The 21,756-nt window shown below is 41.5% G+C and overlaps 1 protein-coding gene and 1 non-coding gene across 2 annotated transcripts in view; both read right to left on the bottom strand.

The window, feature by feature from the left end:
• CNTNAP2 (contactin associated protein 2) overlaps positions 1-21,756 on the bottom strand; it is a 1,617,197-nt gene that overhangs the window by 507,453 nt on the left and 1,087,988 nt on the right. Inside the window, exon 13 of the mRNA XM_053926665.1 lies at positions 17,587-17,787. Within this exon, the coding sequence (XP_053782640.1) occupies positions 17,587-17,787 (201 nt within the window). The remainder of the gene's footprint in view (positions 1-17,586; positions 17,788-21,756) is intronic.
• On the bottom strand, positions 5,408-5,554 carry LOC112308358 (U4 spliceosomal RNA). Its single transcript, XR_011651395.1, has one exon. It is a non-coding gene; the product is annotated as a U4 spliceosomal RNA (small nuclear RNA).

Below are 21,756 nucleotides of genomic sequence, written 5' to 3'. Positions count from 1 at the left end.
GAAATCTTGTTTACTACTTCTAAAATGATATCTCTATAAATTATGTATGAATATATACTATGAATTCCTTCCTCCTAAATAAAATCGAAAATTTGTATGAGTTTAATACTGTTAATGTCTTAGAGATTAAACAGATTTTAGTACACAGAAAACTGGCCTTTATTGTTATTCTCCACAGAATTTAGCAAAGTGACTTACACAGAGCCAATATGCAGGAAATATCAGTACAAAGAATTAATGAGTTGCAGGATGGATGAATGGGTGAGTAGAAACATCCATATTTAGAAATAAAGGGTTTTAAAAGCTAAACTGCTTTTGTGGTTATAATGGCAAACAGCACACGACCTAATAATTTCAGGGTACTACTCCGTGAGGGAAACACAATTGAATCCCATTTCCTACAGGCAGCAAGTTCTTGGTGAGGTTGCTTTTCACATTCTAAGATGCCTATAAATTATAGTTCAAGGGAAAGAGTGAACTAGACCTCCCACCACATCTAACCTTGGCCATTATACAAACAGAAGCCAGAAACCCTTCTGGTACTAGGTCACTGCCTCTCCACAACACAGTCCTTGAATCAAGGGGACTTTATTTAGCTTTGCTTTCTATCCCTCCACCCCCCGCCTTTAAACAACACTGTAATAACGGGACTACTTAAAGGCCACTTGCAAAAGTGCCTTTGAAGTAGGAGTACTCAACGGGGCAAAACTCTAGTCCTGAATAGTCTTCTCTTTTCTACAAACTCAAATACATCACAGACTTTTTCAGGAATAGAATAAAAACATATGGAAGCCTGTTGCGGTCATATTCAAATGGATGAAATTTGTTGGCTTTCCTTGGATGTATTGATTTGCTACACAGTTTTAGGTGATCAGGTGATAGAGGCCAAGAGGCTTATGGAGATGTTACCGAAATGTTCTGCAACATTAGAGAAATCAAATAATTGCACTGGCCCAAAGCAATGGAAGACAGAGAAATAATGAACTATTAAGCTAATGAGTTAGCGTGAGCAGGAAATCCTACAACCAAATTCTGAGCAGGCGATTCTTGAGGTAAGAAGTATCCGTTACTCACGCGCACTCGTACAAGTCCCATCTGTTTCTTGACGGTATCACTTATCTCTTTGCAAAGAAAAGAAGCCTTTGGGGATGGTAGGCCTGATGTTCTGGGCTAATTATGAGTTAGGTAATTATATCTTGCTTAGCTACATTTCCCAAGTCGTTTTATCTGAATTTCCTGCCTCACCCCGGCACCTTAATTTTATTTCCTACTCTAACTATTGCCAAGAGCTGCATGCTCTGTTAATCAACCCCTCAATTCGGGAGCAGGTGTAGGGAGTCTGCCCTCCCATCAGCGGGCTCAGTGGCTCCTGACGAGGCTGGGATGTGGTCCTCGAGGCTGGGATGTTGATACAGAACCAGGAGTGTCGTCTGTAAAAGACAGAGGGTCCTTGAGGAGCAGGGGCTATTTATTGGGCAAAGTGTCTGATACTGCACTTACATTCAAGAAATCGGATTTGGGGGCATTGTGTATTTATTGTAATTACCATGGATATCACTGGGTATTACGAAGAGATAAGTTGAAAACTGGCGATGGATTTTCTAAGAAAGAACTGGCCTTTCTTGCCAGCCTAGGAGAATACCAAGACTCAGGTGTGTCTCCTGAGAGGGTAAGGCTGATGCGCCACGTCGGGAGAGGGTTTTGGTACTTACGTTGGTGACATGGATGTGAGGGACAAATGGCTTTGGTGACTGGGATGTAAGTGCAACCTTGTACTAGGGCAGTGTTCTCTCACGACACAGGCTGGAGACTACAGGGGCTCATATCAAGCAGCCATCACCAGAGAAAAGAGATGAGTTTGAAAGGTCACAGCAGAAGACTTTTCGGGGAAGCCCAGCAGCAGCACACACCCCACTAAACTCCACCCCTGGAGTGCTCCGCGAGGCTGCATGCCCCAGCGAGGACCGCAGGGCAGAGAGGGGGGGCTGACCTTTACTGAACTGGCTTAAACACCCCTCAGGCCAAAACTGTTTCCAGAAATAAAAACAAAGGGCTTAAAGGTAAAATGCAAGAGTGTTAGAAAAGAGGGGGTACAGAAAGAAAAATGACATCAAATACACAATAAAAACTTCTGGGTTCTTGAGACGAAGGCAGAAGAAACGCTGGAATGATGGAAGTGTGGGGCCCCATTCACCGGTGTATGATACATGTGAGTGGCTGGGGGAGGGGGCAGGGACCAGGACAGAACAGGGGCCTGGCATAGACACAAATGTCATCAGGGCACAGAGACAGAACAGGTTTATCACAACTGCAGCCAGGACGGCAGCACCTTGAAGACAGGAGTCTGGAGATCAGTACTTATGTCTTACTGTGTGTGTTTGTTGGGGTGAGCTGGCGGGGCAGGAGGGGGTGTCACGCCTTCCTCAATAAAGACCTTAACAAAGTATATTTTTAGGGCCAATGTTAGGTACAATTAGGTGACTTCAGAGGCCCCCTTGTCCACCTTCCTAGGCTCTCGAGGCAGAAGCTGTTAAAAGCACACCTTTAACGAGAGATCACTGCCTTAAAAGACCTTGTTCATTTTTAACCCCCAACAGAAATGAATTTAGTGCCTTAAAGAGAGTAGATGGTCAATAAACACTGGTTCAGAGAATGAAAGAAAGAAATGAAGGAATAAATGAGGAACTTCACCATTAAATATGAGGACTTTAAAATGCAAATCTCTATGTACAAGGTTGTGCAGGAACTAAAACCTTCTTATACTAAAATTTAATTAAGCAACATACACAACACGCCTGGCCGAAGTCTTCTTCCCATCTCGGTAGACAGGATTTTAAAGCAAGATGAGGAGCACCAGGTCCCACGTGGAACTGGGAGAGAGCATCGACAGGAGAGAGGGACGCATGGACTTGGGCATGTCACAGTCATCTAACAATTAGAGCGCCAACCTTTTTCCTCCTTGGATAAGTAGGGTTGGACAGAAACCAGCTACCTACCTACAGAGAAAGAAAGTTCTCCCTCAAAATGGCAATAAAAGTGCAAAATGAAGGGGATAAGTGCCCAAAGATAGACTTCTTTGAACAACTCCTTAAGGGCTGGCTTATTTCCCATACCAGTCTGTGCATAAATTAGGGCTGCTTACGGGAGTCTGTCTGGTCCAGAGCAACAGGGTACCACTCACAGGACCCCTGCTGTGCACGAGTCAGAAAGAGACCTGAAGGTTATTTATATGAGAGGCACAGCTATCCAGAAATCTAAACCCCAATGCATTAATTAATTTAAGTATCATTTTACATTCTGAACACATGCAGGTGGGCTCTCGGGAGAACGAATGGATCAGAGGGAAGGAAGCTATTTTTATTATTGGCAAACACTGAGACAATATTTGTGTTTTGTTATTTTGTTTTCCACTTCATTTCAGTGTCTTTGTTATTCTTTCAAAGCCATCTCTTAGGGAAAAAAGGCATTATGCAAATGTGGCATCCAGGGAAGCTTTGTATTACATCACCTCATTAGGCAACATCTTGGTAGGTTTCTGGAGTTCTTTAAAACAAAATCCATTCTGCTCTCTCCTTTCCTTCCCGGGGGTGAATCTGCTGTCAATCTTCAACGTAATATATCTGGCTATAGATTGATTGTATTACTCTCAGTCATTTGTATTTCTTCTGTGTTATCTATTTTTTTTATATTGTATGATAGCTTTCCAGTGGTACTCTATGCAAAATGCACATGGCTTGCATTTAGTATTTTTAACAATAACACAGAGAGATAACAAGGTTTATTTACCCCAATGGTTTTTCACCTTGGTACTATTTGTTATCACAAAAGCTTCCAAGAAGTAAATGGTTTCACATGTCATAAGACACTTTTTTTTTGCTGAGCAAATATTTCTTCCTTTTCACAGTCAATTCCAAACTGGAAGCTCTAATACAAAGAAAATGATGAAAATATCTCTTAAAGCTACTAAGAAGTAAAGTATTAAATCTGCCTATTCCATTTGATGCCTACTGGGAGCCAAAATTCAGGTTTCCTGGAAATGAATGCAAACATCTATCATTTTTCCCCCTCTCAGAACTGGAAAAAAAACCCATTAAAGATCTAATTATGTGTAGGCCTCATCTACTCAGTCTATGCGGTTTTCATTCTCTTCATCTTTCCTAATCTTTGGAAAGGAAATTCAGTTATCTGAGTGCAATAATATAGCACTAGAAACATTTTTCCCACCAAAATATAGGGTTGGAAAGAACTCTGAGTAATCATCTCTGTTGTCTCTGGTTGTCTCTGTTGGGGGTGCTGGGGGCTTTGCTGAAGCAATTTAAAAAATACGATTGTTGTCTGCAAGTTAAACTAAAATATCAGCACTTACCCAAAGGTTTGGCACAAACAGACCACAAAGCTACGCAGTGGCTCCCAGGCCGGCTGGCAAGGCTCCGCTGTAGTCTGACTGACTATATTAACAGAGCTACATGAGCCAGGTCAGGGTCAGAAGGAAGCCGGAAAGAGGGGTCAATGAGGGGCCAGAGGAGCGGGAGCAACATGAACTTTGTGTCCAACTGCAGCCTCACGAAGGGGGCTCCATGGTCCAAAGGGCCTGTTCCCTAACTCTCAAATCACCATCTGCTCCTGTATTCTGATTCCATGCTCCTGAAGCTGACATCTGATGCTAATTTGGCTCCCCGTACGGTAACCCTACAGAGAAAGAGTTGGCAGAGTGGAGAACCAAATTTCAGTCCCTCCAGCGCGAGCATTCTTTCATCACAGTCCGATACGCTGGCATCCTGGCTCCCTGTGCACCTTGCCTGAGTAAGAATGTGCCGGCCAGACCGTCCTATTGCTTCAGCACTCGCTCTTCTCCTTTTAATAGAGTGGCGTTTTGGTTGCGGGTCTCCATCTTGCGGACTCCGATTATACTTGAGATCAAACTAGAGTGTGCTGATAGATCAAGTTCCATCAAAAGGATGTGACTTTGAATTGCAGAAACCTCATTAAGGGAAAGTCAGTCATCGTGAGTGACAGCCTTCCAGACCTCTCTATGCCATGTAAGTTCAGCCACCAGAATTGGATTCAGCAAGCTAAGTCTCTTTTCCGCTCTGAAACCTCTAGGCATTTCGTCTACCCTATCCAAAGAAGCTGCTTTAGAAAAAAATCTCTACTAAATCCTTTCTCATAGAAGTGAAGCCTGATTTCTTTGTTTTCCTATGTTCTCATTAAAAATGAAATTTCCAAGGCAGTTCAACATTATTTTTATTTTCTCAAGGACTCATTTTTTCTAGAACTTCCTCCTACATATAGAACCCCAATTATATCTGTCCTCATCAGAACATTTGTTGCTTTTTATTTCTCTAAGCCATGGCTGTACAATGAATTATATATTTTGCTCGCGTTGCACTGTCCCTATGCGGAGGTGGTCCTCAAAATGTTGGGCTGGCCAAAAATTCCTTTAGTTTCCTCCAGGAGATGGCTCTACTAGTGCTTAGCTGTCTTTAATTTCAACGAGCAATAATCGCGCCTCAGAGAAACCTCATTGGCTACGACACTGCCGCTGCACAAAGCTTAGCTGTCTGTCACTTCATTCGAAACAGGTTTGTTAGACGGTATGGTGACCACTGTCATATCAACATACATTTCTTAAAAAATGTATCAAAGTTGGTGAATTTTTGTGTAGCCATGTTAATATTGAAGATGGCAGAAAACACACAACATTTTTGGCATGTTTTGCTTTATTATTTCAAGAAAGGTAAAATGCAAGTGAAACACTGGAGAATATTTGTGCCGTGTATGGAGAAGGCGCTGTGACTGATCAAACATGTCAAAAGTGGTTTGCAAAGCTTTGTGCTGGAGAGTTCTTGTGGGACAATGCTCCACAGTCGGGGAGACCAGGTGAAGTTGATAGCGATCAAGTCAAGACATTAACTGAGAACAGTCAATGTTACACTCAAGGGAGAGAGCCGACATCCTCAAAATATCCCAATCAATACAGTCATGGGTGAAAATGAAAAATGTGTCTTTTATTTTACAGAAAAAACTAAACAGACTTTTTGGCCAACCCAATAGTATAAAAGCAATACTGAGTAGTAGTAAAAAATCCATTTAAAAAAATGCTCATCTATTTCTAGACTATTTTGTCCTGGATGGGTTTTTTATTCATATTTACTCTATGTTGCCTTAAATCTTCATCTGCCATATTTGAACAAAGGCACTGTTCAAATATTAACTGTGCCCTGTTCTTGATAAAATACTCTGGTTTCCGCTGTATGGTATCAAGTTACATTTAGTTTTAATTTTTCCTGCCTTTGTCACTTTTAATCTCGAATACACTTGTAGTTAACAATTTAGTAAATTACAGTCAGCTCTTAGTTGTCTGCAGCCTGATTATTTTCCCCACAAATGCTGTTTTCAAATTTAAGAGCAAACACGTATTTCATATAAGTAATTTAATTTGTTTGTATTTCAAGTAAGCTCTGCGTAGTGTTCCTTTCAAGAAATCTGGGCCACGAGTATGGAAATCCATCAGAACTAAGCAGTTTCTTGTTTCAGGAACATTGTGAATGGAGGAATCTGCTGCGGTAGGTTATTTTTGGATTCATGGAGGTGAGTGTGTGTTTGGGTATTTGGCATGTATGTATTTAAAACATATGGATACACTATATTATCACAGGACCATATGCACTGGCACGTACCCCAGTGGGTGAAATATACAGTCAGTGTTTTGCTTAATATGAACAGTATTTATTCCAAGAATGGAAGAAAGAAGAAGAAATTGCCTATGGGTAGAAGGAAGAAAACAAGTCATTTCCATGAAATATCTTCTAACTTCATTATCATGTTCACAGTGCATTTTTAGATATTGGTTATACTCATATCTAAAGAATTTTTAAAAACCACCCCAAAGCCAAATATTAATTTTAAATTATCTACTATATTAATGTACTGTTTGTTGCCTTTTATTAGTTTGAATAATACATATCTGGTGATTCTGGAAGTCAAGTCATTTATGAAAGTGTGAGATTCTGTGCAATGACTACTCATTTGGGAAGAACACAGATGTGTATCTCTGCTGTGTTATCCCAGTTACACTTCCTATTTTTACATCACAACCTTATGTTCTCCTACCAGTTCTCTTTAGGCAAACTCCTCACTGTGGTTAATGGAGCTGGGACCTCTGTCTCTCCAGGATGACGTATTAAGCTTCATTTAGTAGACGTGAGCATCCCAGAGCACCTGTCTTCCTAATTCTGTTGGGTTTATCAGCCTTACCATTATGATGTTTTCAAATGAAACAAAATAAAAACTTTTTTTTTTTTTTTGGTTCTAGAACTTTTAAATGGCTGCCTTCTCAGGAGAAAGGTGAATTGACTTTAATATTTGGGCTAAGGAGGTTAATATGATTTTTATAGAAATTATGAGATACTAAATGGAATCAACAGTCTGGCTGGACAGTACGGCTGCATGGGCTCTATCTTCCCATGTTGCTTCCGGCCTCTCCCTCCTGCCCAGCCACCACCCCCACCACATCTGCAAGCTAAGTCCCCTCCCTCCTGGTGGCCAGTGTGGAGCCACTTCTCCCTGTCCTCTCTGCTTCCTACTTGAGAGTTACTTTATTCTTTTGACAGAGAACAATGCTCTCTCTCAGGAGAATAAATCTCTACAGGTATCAAGGTGTGGGTGTCCTGAGCCGGCCCCTGGGGCACTGCCGCTCACTGGCAGCCTTTCTCCCTTCCTCCCTCTCACAGGTCTCTGAACAAACTGTCAACAGCAGATTGGTAAGGTGAGAAGGCAAGCCGGGCAGGTTGCACGCATTAGGCTTAGGCAAGCACGTTTCTTCTGAAAAGATTTTTGAAAAGGAAACATCAACATTTTGTTTCATATCTAATGTCTGAAAAGAAGTGAATAACCTTTTGCAACATTTTCCTATTTCATCAACATACAACACACCTGCTCTATTGGTAATACCTTGGTATTAAAAAACATGAAAGTCAAGTGCTCTACAGAAAAAACGCCTGTTTTTTATTTTTTCACATCAAATGTTTTTCAATATGATTCCAAAAATAATGTCAACTAAACCCTATTTTTAAAAAATATACCTGTTAGGGCCCAATTGGGAATATTGAGGAGGGGGAAGAACGATCTCAAAATGAAGCTTTTATAAAAAAAATATCTTTGGGCCTGTTGCTTAACAAAAATGCTTCAGCCTTCACTTGCAATTATGCTGGAAGCACATAGTAATTCTGCAGTCGAGAAAAAAGAAAAAGAAGAAAAGAAAAATTTGCCGACTGATTAGCTTATTAGGTGACCCCATTTTCTCTCTTTCTCTCCCTCCCTTCCTCCATTTCTCCCTCCCTTTCTTCTTCCCTTTTTAAACATTTGGTCAAAAATGCATGACTTCTGCCCCAGCTGGTGTGGCTCAGTGGTTTGAGCGCTGGCCTGTGAACAAAAGGGTCTCTGGTTCAATGTCCAGTCAGGGCACATGCTTGGGTTGGGCCAGGCCCCCACTAGGGGGCACACAAGAGGCAACCACACATTGCTGCTTCTCTTCCTCCCTTCCCCTGTCTAAAAATAAATAAATAAAATATTTTTAAAAATTTCTGAGTTCTAGAGGCATATATGCTTAGATTTTAATCTTGCTTTGGACTCTCAACATAGTATTTACTGTTATTTTTTTCCTTTTGTGTGTTAATTAACCTTCTGAAGTTAAGTTTCTTCAGTTAAAATGTAGAAATAGTGATGTACAACTTACAAAGTTTTGGGGGTGGGCTGAATGAGCCAATATATGTAAACGCCCATAGTAGGCACTTAATATTAATGCCATTTCCCCTCCATTTCATAAGCTAATATCATAAGCTAATTGGGAGATGCTGATTTTGTATTATTTCCAACTATACAGAAGACAGTGTGTTTAGCCTGAATTCCAGGTCCAATACCAAGGGAACAAAAGCCACCATTTTCTTGCAGAGAGTTTAAGATATGGGACAACGGGTGACATAACTATGGCATTCTTCGCCCGCTAACACTCTACAATATTTCTCACCATCACACAAACCACCCAGTGGCTGGTTTTGGTGAGTCATAAGCAAACCCAACAGGGCAACAGACTCCAGGGCCCATTGGTGACTTAGGGTTTTAGAGAGGTTTTATCATCCACTGGTGGGAAAATAACATCTTGGAAAACATACAGGCCTTGAAATAAATTTTATGTGTTATTTCATTTGCATGCAATTCTATAAAAATGAATCCTTTCAACTTGATTTCTGTGAGCTTCTTTAACTTTGCTTTTACTTTGCACAGTGATGGGATTTAATTCAATTATAAGAGTAAAAAAAAAAACCACTGCAAAATAATGTTTAAAGCCAACAGAACTCTAAACCCCTATCTGCTCCCATTCCTAAGCTGCCCCAGACTCCTGATCTTCCCTCCAGATGTAACCTTTGCAAAGAGGGGAGGAGGGAGGACCCAAGGCAAAATATGCATACCAAAATGTTTAGAAATCACTATGAATTCTAAATGTATTCCATCTTTTACCCAAGATGTACCAGTAAAATCACGTCAGTTTTTATAAAGGTTATATACAAAGTGACTTTTCATTATTAAAAAGTTTCAGCCTGTTTTTAAGGGCAAATACTACTTAAAAAGTAATCTTTGCCTTTTTTTTGTATTCTCAAGGCATATAGAAAAGTATTCTGTATTCACTAAATGTTTGCTGAATAACAATTTCTTAATAATACTCTAGATATTTCCAATGGATTTTTGTAGTAAAACATTGATTTTTTTTCTCTCTTAAGGATCCTGTTTAGGAGGGGTATTTTTAAACACAATTTATAAAACCTAACCAATTGAGTATATCCTCCCTTTAGGCTGTCATTCAAATGGCTAATTTTAAATATACATACATAAAGACATTTCTTATATGATTTCACCTGTAAGTGAAACTTAATCAACAAAACAAACAATAAAATATAGCCGGAGACATTGAAATAAAGAACAAACTGACAGCAACCAGAGGGGAGGTGGGAGGGGACAATGGGGGGGAAGGGGGAAGGGTCATCAAGGAACATGTATAAAGGACACATGGACAAAGCCAAAGAGGGGGTAGGATCGAGGGTGGGAGGTGGGGATGGGTGGGGAGGGGGGGAGTGGTGGGAGGAAAATGGACACAATTGTGCTTGAACAACAATAAAGAAAAATTAAAAAATAATTTCTGATTTAAGTGCAGGAGGAGACAAATTCCAAATGCTACAGAGACATAGGATCACTTCAGTGTTTCCATTCATTCCTGTTTTAGTCATTACAGGAACAAAGCCACACACACAGGCAGACCCAAAATAAAATGGCAGAAATAAAAGTAGTCATCACCGAATTTACAGAAAGTCAACGTTTTTCAAAGTCTCCCCCAAACGCTCAAAAAGTTGGCAGCATGTAACGCAGTGCCGGATAAGGAGAAGTCAGGCTATCCTCAACACATGTTACCTTAAGCTTCACTTATTCATCAGACTCGGCCAAAGGTCACTTGCCTAAGAGCATTCTGATTATAGACAAAAAACAAAAAGGAGTGACACTGTTTTCCCATGGTGGTTGAAGAGATGGCTGGGTACAGAGCGTTTAGGCGCGGGGTTAGCAGGGTCTCCCTCTGCTGGCCGGCAGGCGCAGTTTCTCAGAAAGGTTCCTCAGACACAGGCGTGCCTTTGCACCCAGCTTTTCCACTCCCAGCGGTAATGACCTTCAGGGAATTGATTCCCCTCTCTGAGCTCTATCTTGCAAAATGGAGATAATAAAATCTACTTTGCATAACTTTGAGAGTTAAATGAGATAAAATGTCAAGAATGGTATTGGTCAATAGAATTTAATGAAAATCTGTGCCCTTTATCTCCCTTCTCAGAAGAGCAAGGTTTAGTTTTTTTTTTCTTTTTTCTCCCCCCCCACCCCCCAAGGCAAATTCCATACTCTTTTTTCTATCCTGGGGCCTTTGCTATTCCAGTTCTGTCTTATATCTTTAACCTTATCCTCTCCACTGCATCCTCCGCTTACAAACCTTAAAAATACCAGAAATTCCAAACCCTTGCTTTGGCTCTGCCCTCCGACTGCCCAGCAATTCTGTCTCCAGCCCCCTGTTAGCATCCAACTGTTTGAAAACCTTCACGTCCTGTTTCCGTTTCCATTGGTTCTTCAGTGGCTCCGCCCACCCGACACTACCAGTGGCCTCCTGGCTTCCTATCTGCCCTTTCTCAGCACTGATGACATCTTGGTTTTCTTTTTTTGTTTGTTTGTTGCTCTTTTTTTTTTTTTTTACTTATTTGCTTACTGTTAAACACTTATTTCCCTTAGCTTCCCCATTGTAAGACTTTCCTAATTTGATTCTCTTCCTACTGCTTTTAAGTCCCTTTAGTTGGCTACTTCAATCACTTAAAATATATATGTGTGTGTATATATATATATATTTTGAGAGACAGAGAGAAAGGGGAAGTGGAGAGAGAAAATTGACATGAGAGAGAAACATCAATCGGTTGCCTCCCATACACGCTCCAACTGGCATCAAACCAGCAGCCACAGTACGTGCCCTGACCAGGGACTGAACCTTTGGATGACATTCCAACTAAGGGAGCCACAGCAGCCAGCTCCTTCAATCACTTCTTCATATTCGTGTTTTCTTTCCTTCTGTGTTCTTGCCTTGCTCCTCCCGTGAACTCTCTGAGTCATCTTATGGAGGCATCACCACTGTTCACAGTCATCCACTCGGTCTTTACTCCTGGGTGCATGGGAGGGTTGCATTTTCCCCTTCCCTCCAGTTACTCCACACGTAAGCCATCATGAATCCCACCGATACTACTACCTGAACTTACAAACAGGAATCTGTCCTCCCAGGGAAACTTCCAGCTATCTAGTCTCATCTATACTGAGACAGACATTGTGTCCATGGTCTCTTCACACCAGCTCTTCCTTTCCTCCATCCTATTCTCTATATCCACAGCCAGGATTCCCCCCCCCCCCCCCCACACACACTCAGAGTGGTTCCCTTGCCCTCCCAGTGAAATCCTTAACCTCATGCAGAGACCCTGGGTTGCTCTCCTCCCTCTCCTTTCCATACTCTGTCTCCCTCACATTCTCCATTCCAGCCATGCTGACCTCCCCATTTCCTTCCAAGCGCTGTGTTCCCTGACCTCCATCCTAGAATCACTGCACATTCTGGCATCTCTCACCCAGAATTTCCCCAAATCCTCTTTTCTTTTTAGTTAACTCATATACATCCTTCACATCTCAGCTTATACATCACAATTTCTGATACACAAGAAACAATAAATATTTACAGGTTGATTGAGTATCTCATCCATTATTCCAGTTATTGCTTTTGTCACCTCCTACCCATAATGTAAAAGAGCCCTTAGCTATTCTCCCTGTGACCATTTGTCCCTTCTAATGACAGTATCTTCTATGGAAATTCCAGTTGTCTAGGTGTGAAGTAACACTAGATTTAATTATCTAATTTTACCTTTCAGTTCTCACTACCGTCCTTGCTTGTTCCAGTGAACTATATCCTCCAATTTTAGTACAATTATTTAACACAATAATTAATTAGATAAATGATTAATCTTTGGGTTTACTGATTAGTCACAGTAAATCTCATTTATTGAAAATGGTAATCTTTGGTTGCATTCGGGCTATGTTTTATCAATGCTGTTCCCAAAGTTAAATACCATGGTTTCGTACAATGCACAGCACGAACTTGGAAAATTCACTTTACCAAAGTTCAGACATTTTTTCTAAAAATGGGTTATAAATTATAATGCCAGAGTCACGTTTTCTTGTCTGTTGGATGCCTCTAAATCAAAGTTTAGTATCATGAAAGTATATTGAATTTTACACAGCTTACTTTACAGGCAAAAATTGTGAACATAACTCTTTTTCAATAGATACAAAAATCTAATAGTAAACTACCCCAAAGGATGGATAATTTATATTGCTTCTTTCAACAAAAGAAGCAATAAAACTATGACTTATGAGAACTAGACTACACTGAGAAATTAAAAGAAATGAAACACTGAAAAACAAGGAAAACAATGGTAAGTATTGTCAGGAAATAGAAAATATAAACTTTATGCCACCACAATTAAATGAATCTTTATATATGTAGGGAACAAGTACTTCAGCAGAAAATTCTTAAGCAGTAATGATTTGTAAAATAAATCCATGATTACAGTGCCTCTGAAGATATACACAGAAGCATTTTCAGAGCAGACCATAGCTCTTGCTGAGATACAGAGAGATACTTGGGCCATCTAAAGCATTAGGGTTATTGACTGAGACTTCACCCAAGTGGGATCTAATGAAACTTTCTCTTGGTGTCTAATTTATCAAGTTGAAATTCTTGGGTATTTATTTCAGAAGTAGATTTTATTGTTTAATGATTCTTGCCTTTCATCAGTTCAGATATTATTACATTTGCAGTTCCGGGGATATAAATATAACATGCTTACATTTTGGGGGGTTTTAGATGGCCATTAATGGTTTTCTCTGGGTAGAAATAATTTCTTCATTCCTAAATTGGTATGCCTCATTCCAAACAGGCTCGCCTATGGAATAAAATAGCTTCGTATTGTTTCTGTGTATTTTATAAAGTTGATTAAGGAAAACTGAATTAATAACCCCACTGCAAGAATAGATATGACCATAAAGAATGGCAAAGTCATTACCTTAAAATAGATTCCATTTTTAAATTGTGTAGTAATAAAAAGAAGAGATAATATGGCAAGTCAAATATTACTATCCATGGTAAAAATTGTCAGAAACCAACAATGAGTAATTCTACATTTGTTAGCTAATGATATGGCATAACCAAACATCTATCAAAATAAAAATGAGATCCATATGCGTACAGAACCAGCTCTTTATCACAAGTATCATTAGAGACTACAGAATCGCAAGTGAAGTCTTTGGGTAAGACTCTTAAAAAAAAAAAAGAATAACATTTTAAGTGCACAGCTATTACAAACTCATTTGATATTTGTTTTAATTGCCATGACTATAATGAATATACTTTGTATTCAAACAGATGTCACAAGTACTGCTACAGAAGTTCCAATATAATTCAGTCTTAGTTAAGAATGAGTAAATGGATATTTAAAATTCAATGTTACCAAGAAGGGGAAAAAAATAAATCAATTACAACATCAGCTTCCTAAAACAGCAAATTAAAATTTTTTATTAAATGGTGTTCTTTCTTATTTGGACATAGACAGGATACAGGAACACAGGAAAACCTGCTATTCCAACCAGTTCTCTTCCTTGCCTCAGCTGTTCTACAGGTTAGTTAGCCTGGAACAGAAAAATGTGGAGTGTGAAAAATGACCCAGACGGGCAGGCTGAAACTCACCTGACCTTATTTAGAGATTGGTCTATGATGAAGATTTAAAAAATGCTACTATGTCAATTTATGTTAGCTGAAGGAACAGGTAATTACGTAGCCCATTTTATGTCAACCGGTTAGATAAGTTGTAACATTCCCTTTAATCGTCCCCCCCACGGAGGACTGATACCCGATAATCTAACGGGAGAAACCTTTAGGCTGGAAATGAGAGACGGTGTTTGTTAATGTGTTCAGAGAATCACCCAGGGATGTTTGCTGAGAGCAGACTTTCCGGGGCCCCGACTAAGTTCTCCCCAGTCAGAGTCTTGGCAGGAAGCCTTTGACAAGCCACCTAAAAACACTCATGTAGCGTCCATGCTTCTGTAAAAGCGACTGCCTGTAGGCTTGATGAGGCCCTACTTAAAACTATGTGTTTTTCACTTCATTCCGATCACTAAATATTTGTTAGGCCCTGATGCCATGTGAGTGAAAATTTGATACATATCAGGTATCCAAAAAAGCAAGAAGCATAAGATAAACTGATTGTCAAGGTCAATTTATTAAGTACACCAGTCATCTACGACTATGTAGAGACACACGTCTGAATGTCTGGGAACACAAAGCAAATAATGTGTTTATCGTGCAGATGAACAACTCACTCGTAATTTCAATAGAGTAGCTCTTTCCCTGGAAGGGTGTCTTGAAGCTTAAGTTGTGTTTAGCTTATTATTAGAAATGTACGTGAAGCATTGTTTAAAAAAAAATTTACCCTACTTTTCTGAGGTTTGGGTCTCCCAGGTTTTGAAAAGGAGGTGACAGTGGATGAGGCTGCTTGGTGGCTGGGGGAAATGACAGAGGGTCTCACTGAGGGAAGAGAGGAATGAACTTCAACACCAAAGCACTAAAAGCAAATTGCTTTTCTTACCTCCATCCTCATTGCCCAGGAGCCTGACTGTACATTCAACTTGTTTGAAAGGTGCATTGTGCTTTTTAACCACCAGACCAAAACAGAAAAGGTGAAGGTTAACTTTGGAGTTTAATAGAAGAATGGGAGAAAATAAAGCAGATGGTATCAAGCTATTTTTCTGGTCAGCAATTTCCCCTTATCTTCCTCCTCTCCCCAGAGTTGGAGACAAATTGAAAGAAATCTTGGAATGAACCTCAATCAAGAGCCCTCACTCACGAAACTGAGTGCAGACAGGCTGATGAGATTCATTCATTCTGCCAAGTGCCCTGGATTTTTCCAGTCCTTGGCTGACTTTTCTGAGCGCTGGAAACGGGATCCAATCAAAACAGCTTTGGTAAGTGAAGGTGACTAGAAAGACAGTTGGGCTGTCGGGACCCGAAAGGTTTTCCATTGTCCACAGCTGTGCTTCTAAAAAAGTAGTCGTACTCCAGCAATTTCAGCGTCACTTGGGAACTCAGTGTATTAGTCTGCTCCTGCTGCTGTAACAAAGCACCACAGGCTGTGGCTTAAATAACAGTCGTTTATTTTCTCACAGATCTGGGGGCTGGAAGTCCAAGATCAAGGTGCTGGCCAGTTTGGTTTCTAACGAGAGCTCTCTTCCTGGCCTTCTCCCTGTGTCCTCACATGGTGGACAGAGAAAACTCACTCATCCCCTTTCTATAAGGTCAGCACTCCAATCTGACTAGGAACCCAGGCTCATGACCTCATGTTGAAGTATCTCCTGAAAGCCCTATCGCTAATATAATCAGACTGGGAGTTAAGGCCTCAATGTATGAACTTGGGGGCACACAATTCATTCCCTGGCACGCATGACAAATGCAAATCCACATGTTGCAGCTCTGATCTATGGAATCGGAGACACTCGGGTATGGGATCCAGCAGTTTGCTTTATTCATCTCCCCGGGTTATTCTAATGCCCGTTAAAGCCCAAGAAGCCTGGCCTTCAGGAGGAAGCCCCAGCTCTGCAGCAGAGCATTTAGCATCCCCTGGTTTTGCTCTGCCACCTGTTTGCTACTGCGCTTTGACACTGTGGCCTGAAGGGTCACTCGCGTTCTGCCTTCTAGACTTCCTCTTTCCCTCTTCCTCCCACCTCAAGCCTTCCTGCCTCTTTAATGAAGCATCACTTCAACCTCCCAGCCACAATCACCTCTTTCTCCAACTAGCAGCATCTCTAATTGCCTGAGCCAATCATTTTCGTAGTTTACAGAGCCCACTTTCTTGGAGCCCATAGGTTACATGCGTCCGTAATTTTAGCACAAGGCTTTGTACACAAACAACACTCAAGTCTTCATTATATCGTAAACTGTGTTGCTTATAACTTTTCTCTGTAAGCTACTCCTTATAACGCTGGCTCCAATACAAACGTGATTTTGACTGCCAACCAGCCCACTGATCTCTGACATAATGCCACTTCCAAAGTTGCTTAGTATTAAAAAAAAATAATCAATATACTATGTGCTATTTATTACGTCCTTAAGTGCACCGAGCCCTATAGCAAGCACTTAGTGTATTACCTGTTTCAATTCTCATAACCACCCTGAAAGAGGCATTCTGATTCCTAGTTGACTGAAAAGATGCTGAACACTGAGGCGTGAGTTCAATGAACTCCCCCAAAGTCCCACCGCTGGGGATTCTTTCTCTGACTCCAAGTGCATCTTCCACTCCCTGCTGCACCATGGACCGGGACACTGAGTTTTCTGTCCACATGGAGAATTCACTGCCAAGAAGCCCAGAGCAGATGGCTCTTGTGGTGAAGCTATTTCCAGAATATCTCTTTGCTATACCCTTAACACACCACACACACACACACACACACACACACACACACACATTCCCTGAAGCAATGCTGAAAGTCGATTTCTTGAGACTCACGGGTACGGTTCAACGACCACCGATAACAAAGGGCTCCCAGTGCCATCGCGACCCTTCGCGCTGCTCACCTGCAGCAAGCTTTCATGTTTACGCTAAAGACTGAGAACCCACACGGAGTGGCTTGAAAGTTCCCAAGAAGTCTCAGAAACTTCTCCCAAAGCAGCTCCACTCACACATATACACGTATCTGTGTATAAAATTGAAAATCTGTAAGTTTAAAACAATGGGAATTAAAAAAAAAATCATACTTCCTTCCCCAGAAAACAAGCCAATAATTCTATGTAACTTTTTCACAGCTGCCTGTGCTCTCCAGACCGGACTCCGTGCTAACGAGCCACACCTGTTGGATAGTTGGGGCCAGTCGAGCACCAGCTGAGACAGTAATTAAAAGGCACGCGGCGGTCTCACCTACCTGGGGTGTTCAACAGCCTGGACATCTTGCAAAAGTAGGAGACGTGCTGCTCGCAGTACTCGGCGCTGCTGGTGATGGCGCTGATCTGGTCCATGGAGGCGCTGTACGCCAGCTGCGTCACCGAGTACTTTTCTGGGCTGTGGCCCACCACCGTGGTCTGCATCTGCAGGTCGTGAGACACAATGGTCCACACTTTGTCCTCTGTGGGGAGAAAAAAAGCCACAACAATGGGCCGTTAGTATGCAAATGTTTCCCCCAATGCCAGAACACAATTGAGCTACATGGTCCCTGGTGTTTTCCCTGCACTGATGTAGAAGAGAGTTAAGGGCAGTGATTCTTAAAGTGGCCACTACCCTTGTCTCACACCTAAGTTCTGCTTACAGAGACAAAGAGACAAGGAATCTTCTTTTACGGAAAACACATGCTACGTCCTGGAAATGTAAACGCACAGCCTGAGTGTTTGATGCTCTAACGTCACTGGCATTGGAAGTGAGCCCCACTGTGTCCCTGCTCCTCCGGACCCTGAGGCCCCTCACTCCTCAAGTAGAACTGCATTTTGCTCCTTCCGAAGCTAACTCTGCTTTCTCAGCCTCTGGACCTCTGTGCGTGCTGTTCGCTGTAATCAGGATATGCGTCTTCATCCCCGTCAACAAGCGTTCATTTCAACGTGACCTTTCCGGCGAAAAGAGACGCTGTGTTCTCGGTCACTGAAATGCTCGGCACAGTTGAGGTAAGGCCCATGAGTAATTATCTCAGTGTTCTGGGCCCTGGAAATGTCAATGGGTGGAAAGGGGAGGCAGATATAAGATTGATGTGGCTACAGTAAAATCTTGTGCACATCTGTACTGGAAGCACCGCTCTGTGGCCATGATTCTGATACTCTGCGCAAAGTCCTCTCGGGGCACCTGGGTTTGCTCAGAGTAGACGTCTAGGGGTTACAATAGCTGAAGGCCCTCCATGCTCCACCCCTCCTTGTGGCTCCTCCCTCTCGTCCCGATAAACTCCCCCTGCCTCCTTCGGTGCAGCCACACTGACCTCGCTGCCTCCTTCCTCCAAGGTGTCAGGCAGGCCCCTCCTGGAGCCTTAGCTCTTGGTCTTTCCTCTGCGTAGGGCTGTCCTTCTTCCTCCCTGGACATCCTCAAGGCCATTCCTTCTTCTCCCCACCTTTGCTCCAATCAACCTTTCCTTCCAGACTCCCTCTGGGCCACGCCCACAAGCCAGCTGCTCTCCATCTCCCTGCCCTGCTCTGTCTCCCTCCCTAGCATTTACCTCTGCCTCAGTCCACAGTTTAATTGGAGTTTCCTGTCCGTCTCCCCGCATTAGAAGGAAAGAAAGCAGGGGTTGTTTTTAATGCTATATGTACAGTCCTTAGATTAGTACGTACAGTGATTAGTACGTCTGAGGCCTTCGAAACTATTAGTTGAATAGAATGAATCAACAAAAAATAAACAGAATGCAAATACTTGATATGGGAACTTCTTAAAATCACTTCGGTTCAAGTTGGGCTCCACCAAGACGTTGAACCAAAGCCCCCTCTTAGATTCCCCTAAGCAATACTGTCCCTTTATCTGTGACCACCTGCCTCTATAACCCTTTCCAGTTAAAACCAGTTACAACAAACTCTGTCACGGTGCCCCCTGTACGAACGTATTTTCTATGGGATAATTACTTTTCCAGTTCCATGTCTGGCCTGATCAGAACTGGCTTCCTGTAGCTCCTCTGCTCCAGCAAAGCAGCTGCAATACACGTGCGTATCCTGTCACTTTCTGACAGGATTCGGAAAACAAACGGATAGTCATTTGTATTCAGGCCTGCAGATTTACCACCACCTAATTAAAGATCCACTCGTTAAGTTAGGCTAATTGTATCTCTTCTCTGTTACCATCAGCCTTTGGCATAGAGTCCTCCAAGTCTCAGATTGACTTCCTTTTTTTTTTTCCCAACCCTTACCAGTAACTTTGCTCTGGAGCACTATTTCAAAACTCTCTCTCTTTAACTCGCGACGGAAGAGCAGTCTAATCTGACCCTTCTTTAAAGGACAATAAGCCCCCTTTTTTAAATATATACAAAATAATGTTCATAAAGGGAAACAGTGACTGAGCAAATAAAACAAAACGGTCATCCATTGATGTTCTCTGTCCATAACTGTGAAGACATTGACCGATTTGTTAACATTGATGAGTTTCTAATATTTTCGTCTTAGTGACTTCTTGGCCCCAAACTCTGCTCCCATTACCTCACCACGCACACTTCAGCACCCACCCCTTTACGGAGCTGGCCCTTGGACAGCATGGGGGGTCAGGGGTGTCGACCCCTGCACAGTCACAGATCTGTGTCTGACTTCTGACGTGCCCCCAAATGTGACTACTAACGGCCCACTGTGGACCAGAAGTCTCACTGGTAACATAAAACAGTGACAAACACATATTGTGTATGTTATATGTATTCTATACAGTATTCTTAACAATAAAGTAAGCTAGAGAAAAGCAAGTGTTATTACAAATCATACATAAGAGAAAATACAGTTCTAACATTTGTTGAAAAAGCTTCAGGTATGAAGGAACCCACACAGTTCGAATCTTTGCTGTTGAAGGATTACTATATATTTATCTCACAGCCCACTCATTCATCCCCTACTGAGTCCCTGCTCCATGAAAGACGGGGACCTCAGCACTGGGGGAAACCAGGGAGAAAAAGCATTCATAAATTTTGCAGCTTACATTCTTACATTCTAGGGGGACAAAACATAATAAGCAAAAAATTAAAGTTCTATATGTGTGCGCACATATATATGTATATGTGATAATGTATGAGTGATAATGGCAAGGAGAAAAACTAAATCGGGGAAAGGAAGAGTAGACCATATGTATGGGGACTGTATTTTTAAACACAGAAGAAACATCAAATTTAAATAAATAAGGTCATTATGCAGCAAGCCATGTGACTGGGGAAAAGGATTCCAGATAGAGGGAATGCAAATGTGAACATTCTAGCTCTGGGACATTCCTGGTATCATTTGGGCACAGGAGGCGGCCAGGGAGTGAGGAAGGACAGGCGGCAGGTGTTGAGATGGGAGATGTAATGAGGATGGGTGGGCGGTGACCTCAAGTAACATGGAAAGCTACTGGTGCTGGGAGGTTTGGAGCTTTACCTTGTTATCTGACATACTATTCTTTGCATCAATAAAATTCCACATTAGAAAAGTTTTAAAAAATATACACATATCTTCACAAATATTTAAAACATTCTGTTTGTGTCAGGGCACTATAAAAAGTAACACGTAAGCTCTGATTGATGGCATGAACCAGTTACTACTGCTGCATCTTGCAAATTATTTTTTAATGCCTGCATATTACACATTGAAATGATTCCTTTGGAGCCATTAAATCTTAGGTTACAAATGGATGTTAACAAGTTTGCAAGTATCCAACATCTAGAATAAAGAAGGTGGTTATGTTGTATAGATTTTTCTTTTCTAGTATCATAGTGGAAAAATTAAGAATGTTATTTCTGTATTCACCGAGTGCTTATATGATATACATTATCAGATGTGTGTAATGCAAATAGAAACTACTGTGCATGCTACATTCAAAGTTTCTGCCACTCTTCCATTTTCATATAGAAGCAACTGACAAAGCAGATTTCAAACACTCTTTGGATTAGAGTATTATGAAAACGCCCTTTGTAGTTACTGAGAGCTTGGTATCTATCTCGTGCAATCACATATGTAAAAACTGTCGCATTGTATATTGTTTTAAATACAGCTGACTTACTGTGCTTCAAATCCTGGGACACTGAGGGAGCATGCTGTGCATGCGCCCCTCTCCTCGGCAGTAATGGGGTCTTCTAGATTACTCAGTTTAGCTATGTTGACAAGAGCACATTAGAAAGGCCCTCTGCTACCCCTGCCAGTGACTCCGTGTCCTTATCCTGTCTGTAATTGTCAACGAACTCACTTCATGAGAGCTCAAGTACTTGCATGGCCGGAAAATGACCAGGGGGAGAAAAGCAAAGAGTAATTCCTCCCGGGATATCACCAGTTTCTAATCATGTATATGCTGTTCTTTGGCTCTTTTTCACGTTATTCATATACAACCAGAAGTTTACATTTATAGAGCAGGTCTATGTATAGTGTACGAGGCCTGTTCAGAAAGTGTCCGGCCAGGTACT

This window comes from Desmodus rotundus, chromosome 6 (assembly GCF_022682495.2).
Source record: "Desmodus rotundus isolate HL8 chromosome 6, HLdesRot8A.1, whole genome shotgun sequence".
Lineage (NCBI taxonomy): Eukaryota > Metazoa > Chordata > Mammalia > Chiroptera > Phyllostomidae > Desmodus > Desmodus rotundus.
The sequence above is the reverse complement of the archived record's forward strand: the minus strand, read 5'-3'. Positions and strand labels throughout refer to the sequence as shown.